Here is a 9511-nt window from a genome sequence, read left to right as displayed (position 1 = left end):
TAATAGTATTTAATTGTGAAAGAGTATATAGTAATTTATTATTTCTAATATTTTTTCTTCTACAAAAGAGTTGATTGAATCGATTAATTGAGTTTATCAATTATTAATAATTAAATTCTTTATTGTTAAAAATAAAATCCAGAAAAATTAATTCGGAGTTTTTTAACTATATAATATAAATATTTTGATTCGCGTAAATTTTTATAGAGTTGTTTATTTTTAATTAGTGAAAATAATAGTTAATGGATTAAAGAGATTAAATTCAGATTTCATTAAAGGACTACGCAGAGCTTATAGAAAATCGTAAAAGAGTACTAAGAAGTAATACTAACACTGGTAGCAGCAATCAGCAATAACCAGCTTAAAATAATACTTCGTCTTAAGCAACAACTTCAATCAATGATGTAAAAAATTTATATTAAAAATTTCAATTGTCTATAAGCATTTGTGCACCTTTAAAAAATAGAGGAAGAATGATAAAAGCTCTAAAATTAAAAAGGGAAGCGTATAAGATGAAGGTAATTTAGCTAAAATAACCTATTTCTTGATTTTATTGTGAAAATATTTTTATAAACGGATATAATATTTTATTTTTATGCTTTTAATTGTCCAATAATTTAAAGCAAGCAGTAGGATTGATCTGTTTTTTTTAAAAAATATAGAACCAGATATTTAAAAGAAAATAAAAATAAGCGATTAAGACAACTTAGATAAGTCTAATCAAAGCAGCACTAATAGTGAAAATTAAAAGAGTAGTTTGAACTCTGCTGCAAATTAGAATATTTAATCTATTTAGAATGATGAAGTGTTTGAAGAGATATTTAAAAAGTTTGTAGATTTAGAGCGCGATGCTTTTTTGGACATCCCAGAGTTAAATAGCACTTTACATGGATAGTTTTATTTAAAAGATATGAATAAAATAGACGCTCCTTATTTATAAGATTCTTTTGTTAAAGTTTATTCTGAATCATAAAATTTGATTACTATTTCAAATGGATATGTCTAGCAAGGAGCTAATAAAAAGAAAAAGAGGTTTATGACAATTTAGTCACAAAAAGAATCTAAAACTTTTACATAAGTATGTGACTGCTCTAAACAAGATATATTAATACTTTAAAATATAGCATGTCTATCTATGGATCATTAATCATTTTTAAAGCACATAAGACCTAATGAAAAATCAGTATATTAATTTAGCGATTTTGCAGATCCAAACATTAATTAAGTGTTATGGCCTGTTGTTTTACTATCTTGTTATGGACCCCTTAAGGATAACATTAGGGATTTATTTACAAATGATTCTTATACTATTAATGATACTTGGGATATCTTTAAATTTGGTAATTATCGAAAGGATTCTGCTTTAGATGAGTAAAATGATGAAAGTAAATTAAAATTTAGCTAAATTGATATTTTTCCTATTTTATCATTTGAGTTTATTATTTCTTTCGTTAATTGTGTTAAAATATTTTATTGAATAATTTTTTATATTCGTATTTATAGATAAATTAAAAGGCTAAAAGGAAAAGGATAAAAATTTTGAAAGCCAAATGAATATAGAGTCACTCTCTTAAATAAATTTCCCTTCATAATAGCAAATCCCTCTTTAAAGAAGTTTATCTGTTTAATATTAATAAAACGATGTTCTTATATGGTTTATTGGCACTAATAGATATTCTATGTAATCTTCTTATAATGATTTATTTTTTTTATCAAAACTAACTATTGTAATTACTTTAAATTTTTTTTTTTTTCCCTTTATATTATAGAGTAAATATGTCTCAGCTTATGAAAGTGGAAGATATGAATAAAGAATTTGTGAAGGAAATTTTTAAAAAGACCAAATTAAGGGATATTACAAAAACTCTTGTTGATTTAATTAAATCTTATAACCAGGTTACAAATAGGAACAAAGAATTTGTCATCACGGCTGAAAACTGTAAATAAATGATCCATCGTATTGTCAAAATAAGAAATAATAAGCAATTCAAAAAAAAAGCTCCTCAAGTGACTTCAAATGATGATTTTTATTATGCAGTCATTTTAAGATTTTAAGAAAATAGATAAAAATAAACAATGCAGCTTTTAATTAAGAACTTAGAAACTTCCAAACTTCATTGGATTAATCTAAATTAATCAGAAAGAAATATTATAACCTCACTAAATATCCCAGCTCTTGGTCCTCAAGAATTAAAGTTTAACTACTATCTTGATATTTAGTAAAAGGAATCTATTAATCCGAAAGAAATTGTAATTTAAAGTTTAATCTTATTTAATCATGCTTATTATTCTTATTGAAAAAGGCTCTTTCATTCATCAATAGATTTTTGTTGAGATGGTTTTATGAAAAAAGTGCAATAACACCTTTAAGAGACGCAGAAGTAGACAGACTTTTATAATAATCTATTAGGGAAAAAGAATTTTACACTTTCGAAAATATGCCAGAAAAAAAAAGAAACAAAGAGCGTTGCACTGTTTGTAAATACATTTTGTATAATTTGGAATTTAAAGGTTGCTTTTATTGTGGAGCATATTATCACACTCAATGCATTCTCTAAGAAGAGGATAACCGTAACTAGCATGTAACTTTTTTAATATTTAAGTTGTATTTGTAAATATTTTTTAAATTAGTTTGCATGTGATACTTGTGAGCCATGTAGTATTTGCCACGGGAAAATAACTGATGATAATATTACATGCTGTGAGTGTAAAACTCACTTTCACAAAAAGTGTGGTTTCTCAATAGCTTATGATATGAATACAAGTGATAAATAAATTATGAGGTGGTATTGCGAATCTTGTGTTTAATGCTGTATTTGTAATAATAAGCTATCTGATTTTCAAAATGGATATTCGTAATTTACTAAATAATATTTAAAGTTTATTTAAATAAATTATTTATTTTAATTTATAGTTTTAAAGATGATTAAATTTACTGCAATGATTGTAATGAGCAGCTTTAAAAGAAAGAGTATTGCCCTATTTGTAAAAAATTTTGGTCTTAAGAAACTAACAAAGATATGGTTCAGTGTACTTGTGCTATGTGGATTCATAGAGCATGTGATCCGATTTTAAAAGATGATAAACTTTATGATGAATATAAAAACAATTTAAGGCAATAATATCGTTGCACTAATTGTAGAAAAAGAGTTAGAAGAGTTTTAATGTGTCAATTTATAAAAGTTCTTTCACAGTAAATTTTACAATATTTTTATATGTAATAAATATGTTTATAAAAATTAATATTATTAGTTTAGATTTTTAGAAATTTTTTACCAAGAATGAGTTTGAAAAAATACCTAACTACCTCAAGCTTATAAAGAAGCCCATAGATTTATATATGATGCAGAGAAAAGCAATCTCTGGCGATTATGATAATGAACCATATGAGCAACTTTACAAGGACTTCTTGCTTCTCATATAAAATGCACTGAATTTTAATGCTCATCATCCAGAAGCTTATAGAGAGGCCACAAAATTAAATTTACTAGGGAGAACTGCATTTTAATATTTTTAAAATCTTTTAAAAATTGATGAAAAAGAGCTGATAACAATGACTGAAAAAACATCTATTTAAGGAAAACAAGTCGAATTCATTAAATATGTTGAATAAAACTTCTTAAATATTGTATTTAGCGCCTCTGCTTAAGCAAATAAATCGCTAACCACTATTGAAATCTATAACAAATAAAGTGAGAGTAAGATATATTTAAATTTTTTTTTGATGTTTATCTGCTTTATAAAAAGGACAACAATCTAATTAGAGTTAAATAATTGAAGAACCAATTCAAAATAAAAGAGAACAAGAAAATTCTGCTTAATATTAAGAATATTTGAGAGATGTTTAAAAAATGGAAGAAAATAATATTAAATAATTTAAATACACTGAAGTTAGTAATTTAGTTGAGTAAGGAGATGCCATATATAACTATCTATCTTTCCTTTAACAATTGATGAACGAATCCAACTAAATTATTGTAAAATTTGAAGATATTTGTAAGATATTTGAGCATATTGCTTCGAAAGGTAAAAACGAAATAAAATACATCTAATCAGTTTTAAAAAATGAAACTTTAAACAAAATTGTTAAATACAACCAATATTTAAATGATCTCATGAACAACAATACTCTTGATGAATCGAATGAATAAAATTAATTGGATAATGCACAGTCAGATAATTCTTCCTAAGAAGGAGGGGTTTCAAGTTAATTTATTTCATTCCATCATGCTTTGAAATTAGAAATTGAAAACTTCATATAAAAAGGTTTGAATTTTTTTTATTCATTTAAAATTTTTTTATTTAGATATTTATAAATATAAAGGTAAACCATTTAGCTTTTATGAATGCGTGCCTGTAAAATTTACAAATCAAAATATCAATTTGCTACGATAAAGTTGTTGCTTTATGTGTGGGGCATTCGATGGTTATAAATCATTACTTTTTTGCACAAGCTGCTTCGAATCTTATCATCCCTATTGCCTTATGATTCCAGGAAGATAAGAATATTTCAAAGAAAAAATGGAAAGAGCCATGAACGTAATAATTTTATTATTTACATTTTTTTATAAAATTTATCTCCAGAATAGGGAATGGAACTGTCCTAAATGCTAGGTCTGCAAAGTTTGTAGTAAGGGTCCTAACATTACAAAGAATCTTTTTTGCAGAAAATGTGATGCTATGGTTCATTTTGAATGTGAATTTAAAGACGTTCAAGTATGGAATGAATCTAAAAATGAACTTTACTGGTAGTGCTCAGATTGCTTTAATTGTGCCAAATGTTCGTCAAAATCTTTAATTGATGAATCAGATAAACAACTCATGATCAATTTAGATTTTACTGATAACTTTTCATTATGCTACAAATGTGGTTTTTTGGACGCTTATTACAGATTCTGTAAATTTTGCAACAAATATTGTAAAAAAATACCAACTTTACCTAAGCCCGCTAATTAGCAACCTCTTGATGACCTATTTTAAGAGAAAAGCGTAAATTAAAATAAACACATTTAATAAATTAAATTTGATTAACTTAAAAGGTAAGGCTAAAATATTTAGATTAATATCTTGAAGAAGTTCTGTATCAGTGCAAACTGTGCTAATAAGTTTACCACAAAAAATGCTTTGAAAAAGCTTATCCAGAATATATTTAGTAGTTCTTTTGCTATACATGCAAAGACTCAAATCAAAGTTACATGTAAAAGATTTATGAAAATAGCTTAATTAGCACTAAGTGTAGGATTATCCATATCCGTAAAGTGTAAGAGTTTCTTCCTATAGTTGAGCTAATAATAGAAAAGTAGGCTTAAACTTACAAACTAAACAGGAAAGACATAGGTGATTTCATAGCAGAATATTTACATTATTTCGAAAGCGATTAAGTAAGCTCATTTTTGGAAAATTATGCAAATAATTAATTTTTTTAAAACTAGTTTGGTATTTATAAATAAAATACTATGGCTTATGACAAACTTTGTTAACAACTAAGAGATGAAGGAATTCTGATAACACCTTATAACATTAAATAAATGGCTATATATGATGAAAAGGTTATTTCACAAACAATAGAGCAACTAAAAAATAAAAAATCATTTTGGAGAGACACATATATCTAATCCAATTAATTTTATTATAAATCAGAATAAATTTATTCAATAGCTTACTTAGATTTGTATAAAAGAGGAATAACAGCTCCAGAAACAGCAGAAATTGCATATGTAATGATATAAAAATTATTTACTTAATTAAAGTTTTTTTAAAATATAAACATTTAAGGCATCTTATTTTAATTAATTATTAATTTGTTTATATCTTTAAAATAAATAATTACTTTTTTAATTAAATTTTAGAAATTTTCATTCGAATCTAATGAAGGCGTATTTAGACAACTTCAGTATAGCATTTTCAAATTTGAGTTAAAAGAATCAATCAGATATGATTACAGATATGATGAAAATGGATAATTAGAAGTTATTTTTATTGAAAATGATAGAAGACATCCTCTTCATTTCATAAAAGAGGATTAATTTTAAGTATTTTAACAGAAAGTACAACAAGTTATTAGAGAAAGGGGACTATCAAATCAAAGCTCATCTTAAGCTATATAATTCCCTTCAAGAGATGGATCTAATTAACCTATGGAAATAGAAGATAGTAACCAACCTAGTGAATAATTAATACCAATTGCACCTGTTAAATTATCTTAAAATAGATTTTAGCTTTCTCTCGTTTACTCTTCATACTTTAATCAAACAATACTTGACTTATAAATGAAAATTTAATAAGAAAATAGCCAATATTAAAAATGTTTTAAAACATATATTAACATTCCTATATTAGAAGAAAAGAGCACTGTTTAATTATCGACTGTTACTGGAATAAATAAAAGAAGGGATATTGCTTAGTGTATAATCTTATTGCAAGCTTAAGAAGAATAACGTAAATTTAAAAACTATTAGATTTCAGAAATTTTATTTTATTAAAATTTAAGTTGTTGCTTCTGTTAGACAAATGCTTGATGAGTTTATGGAAAAGAAAAAAGATAAAACTAAGATATCTCTTACTCAATAAGTTTTAAATTCATGTAAATTAATAGTTAATTATAATAAATATTCATTAAATTAAAAAAATTAGATCAAAATTTTTCTAAGAGTATACTTGGATCTGTTTATTAAACACCTATGTCATATTAAGAAATCATCAATTAATTCAGAGAAGCTTAGAAAAGTAAATTTTATATAAAATAATCAATTAATAAAACACCATAAATTTATAGAATTAATTCTTGTTGATAATAATATAATCGATGATCCTATGAGAGAAATACCTTGCTAGTTATGCTCTCTAAAAGGTACAAGAAAAGTAAGATATTTATTTATTTAATTATTATCTACCGTGGGTACGCATGAATAAGGATTATCAAAAAAAAAATCTTTTTTAAAATTTCTTATCCTTTTTAATCCTTATTTTAAATTCATCCTTATTCAAAAATTATCCTTATTCATGCGTACCCACGGTATTTCAAATTTTAATGTTTTATGAAAAATTATATTAGATGTGTGGAAGGCTTCTCAATTTCGATGTTGATAAATGGGTTCATGCTAATTGTGCTCTTTGGAGTACAGAAGTTAAAGAAAATATAGATGGTGCTCTAAAAAATTTCATACCAGCTTACAAAAAGTCTCTATAAGTGGTATCATTAATTGATTGTTAACTCTTTTTTAATTAGATACTAATTTTATTTAACTTAAAGTAATGTAAACATTGTAATAAATTTGGAGCCACTATCTCTTGTATGATAGCTAGTTGCAAAGATAAGTACCATTTCCCTTGTTTATTGAAATCAAATGGTTTTATGACAGATCAAAAAACCGTTCTTTGCAAGAGCTGTTGGGATATAATCCTTAAAAACGATGACACTGAAATTATTTTAAAAGTAAAAATAATTAATTAATTTTACTTTTACTATTTTAAGCGATTCATAAAAATAAAATAATATTTTTAAATAGATGCAATATTTAAAATTGGTCAACAATTTTAACACAGATAGAAGAATTTTTATATCACTTACAAAATAAGAAGGAGGAAACATCGATTTTAGTGGAGAGTGCTATAATAGATTTGGTTCTTTTATACTTGTCAATCTTGACACACAAGAAACAAATGATGATGAATTTTTCTCATCTTATTTCTTTATGAGATACATTAGACCTTTTGTTTCACAAAAATATCAGTCTTATGTAAATTTTTAAAATAAATTTTTTTAAAAACAAGGCTTATATTATTTATTTGAGTGCCTGCTTTTAATTGATAGTAAATTTTATTATAAAATAAATAAATAAGGTTACTGCATTTTGGTTGAAAAAAAAGAAAGATGAATATATTTTAAAATCTTGTTTGCTTGCAGAAACTAACAAAATATTTTCATAGACAAAAAATATTGATGAAAACAAAAATGAATTTTCAATAGAAAAAGATAGACCATTCACTAATGAATTAAGTGCCAACATAAAAAATTTAGCAGGATATAAAGAAATAAGCGAATCAAACAATAATATACCTAGATTTACTAACAATGTATTGAAAGATAAAGATATATTTAATCATGACCAACTTGATTGCTTCACTTCATTAAAAGGTATACAATAGCTCCTCTAAGAAAAGATAAATTAAATATACTAAAGATACAAGGGTGATTAACCTAATAAAAGTACTGATGTTAACAAATTTGTTATGGAATACATTGGTTTTGGTATTCCTCAAATAGTCAAAGCTTGCTAATAGTCTTCAAAATAAAATAAAAATAACAATATATTCTAGAACATTTAAAATATCAAAGTAAACTCGTTTTAAGAGCTCTTTTACAAAGAGTAAGTAGAAAATTTTAACCCATTTGAAAAGTAGAAACTATTAGAAAAAATGCATCCCACAATCATGTAAAATTAAAAATAGTAACAATAATTACAAAACTTAGGATAGTAATAAATGAATTCAAAAGAAAATTAGTAGTCTTCACATTTAAATATTCCAATTTTACAGCATTTAAGTAATAAAAAATAAGGTAAATTTATTTTAGCTAATTAAGTTTTTGTTGTTTTAATCTAATAAATTAAATTAGGTTTTGTCCACTTCCAAAAGCAGAGCTAGAAACCTATTATGGGAAATAATTATTTCATCAGACCCGATGATATTATGCTAGAAGCTAATCCCGATTACATGAAATAAGATACTCGTTAAACGATAAGAGAAAAAGAAATAGAAAAAAAGATTAAAGCAGAATATCCGAATTACATAAATAGCAAAAAGAGACATCTAAATATTTATGCTGGTCCTTCTAAAATTCACAAATATGGGTTATTTGCAAAAACTTAGTAATTAATATATTTTCTTATTTATATGATTTCAATGTTCAAAAATTAATTAATTGTGTTATTTATTTCTATTAGCTTTAAATAAGACGATATTGTTGTTGAATATCTTGGTGAAACAATTAGATAAGTTCTTGCAGACTATAGAGAGAAGATATACAAATAAAGAGGTTTTGGAGATTGCTATATGTTCAAAGCATGCCCTGATAAAATTATTGATGCCACTTTTAAAGGGAATGAAGCCAGATACTTAAATCACTCTTGCAATGTAAATATTTCAAAAAATATTTTATTTTTATTAATTTACTTTTAAAAAGCCAAATTGCTCCAGTTTAGTTATTGAATACGAAAAAGATTCAAAAATCATAATTTATGCAAAGAGAGATATAAAACCTGGAGAGGAGCTTACATATGATTACTGCTTTGATATAGAAGAAGAGAAGATTAACTGTAACTGCAATGATCCTAATTGCACAAGAATAATGAATTGATTGATTAGTTATTATAGCAAAAATAATATTTCTGTTAATTAAAATAAATTTTTGAATATTTTTATAGTGTTTGTTTGTTGTACATATCAATATTTATAATCGCTAAGTAAATAGACAATAAAGTTATTATTTATTTTTTAACAAAATCATTTT

The 9511-nt window shown here is 24.7% G+C and overlaps 1 protein-coding gene across 1 annotated transcript; it reads left to right on the top strand. All coding sequences in view use genetic code 6, as the record gives it.

Moving 5' to 3' along the window:
* Positions 1-242: 242 nt before the first annotated feature.
* Positions 243-9358, top strand: TTHERM_01309130 (SET domain protein; the record flags this gene model as incomplete). Its single annotated transcript, XM_001029767.2, has 25 exons — positions 243-404; positions 467-518; positions 663-1385; positions 1504-1681; positions 1770-2250; positions 2304-2582; positions 2632-2855; positions 2915-3193; positions 3253-3698; positions 3748-4266; positions 4325-4539; positions 4585-4989; positions 5040-5381; positions 5433-5717; positions 5850-6438; positions 6491-6583; positions 6634-6726; positions 6776-6861; positions 7055-7192; positions 7253-7435; positions 7509-7739; positions 7843-8560; positions 8618-8870; positions 8946-9135; positions 9185-9358. The coding sequence occupies 25 exons, from the start codon at positions 243-245 to the stop codon at positions 9356-9358; spliced, it is 7338 nt and encodes a 2445-aa protein (XP_001029767.2).
* Between the last annotated feature and the right edge of the window lie 153 nt (positions 9359-9511).

The sequence above is a fragment of the Tetrahymena thermophila genome, assembly GCF_000189635.1.
Source record: "Tetrahymena thermophila SB210 genomic scaffold scf_8254498, whole genome shotgun sequence".
Lineage (NCBI taxonomy): Eukaryota > Ciliophora > Oligohymenophorea > Hymenostomatida > Tetrahymenidae > Tetrahymena > Tetrahymena thermophila.
Note: the sequence above shows the minus strand (reverse complement) of the source record. Positions and strands in the feature narration are given on the sequence as shown.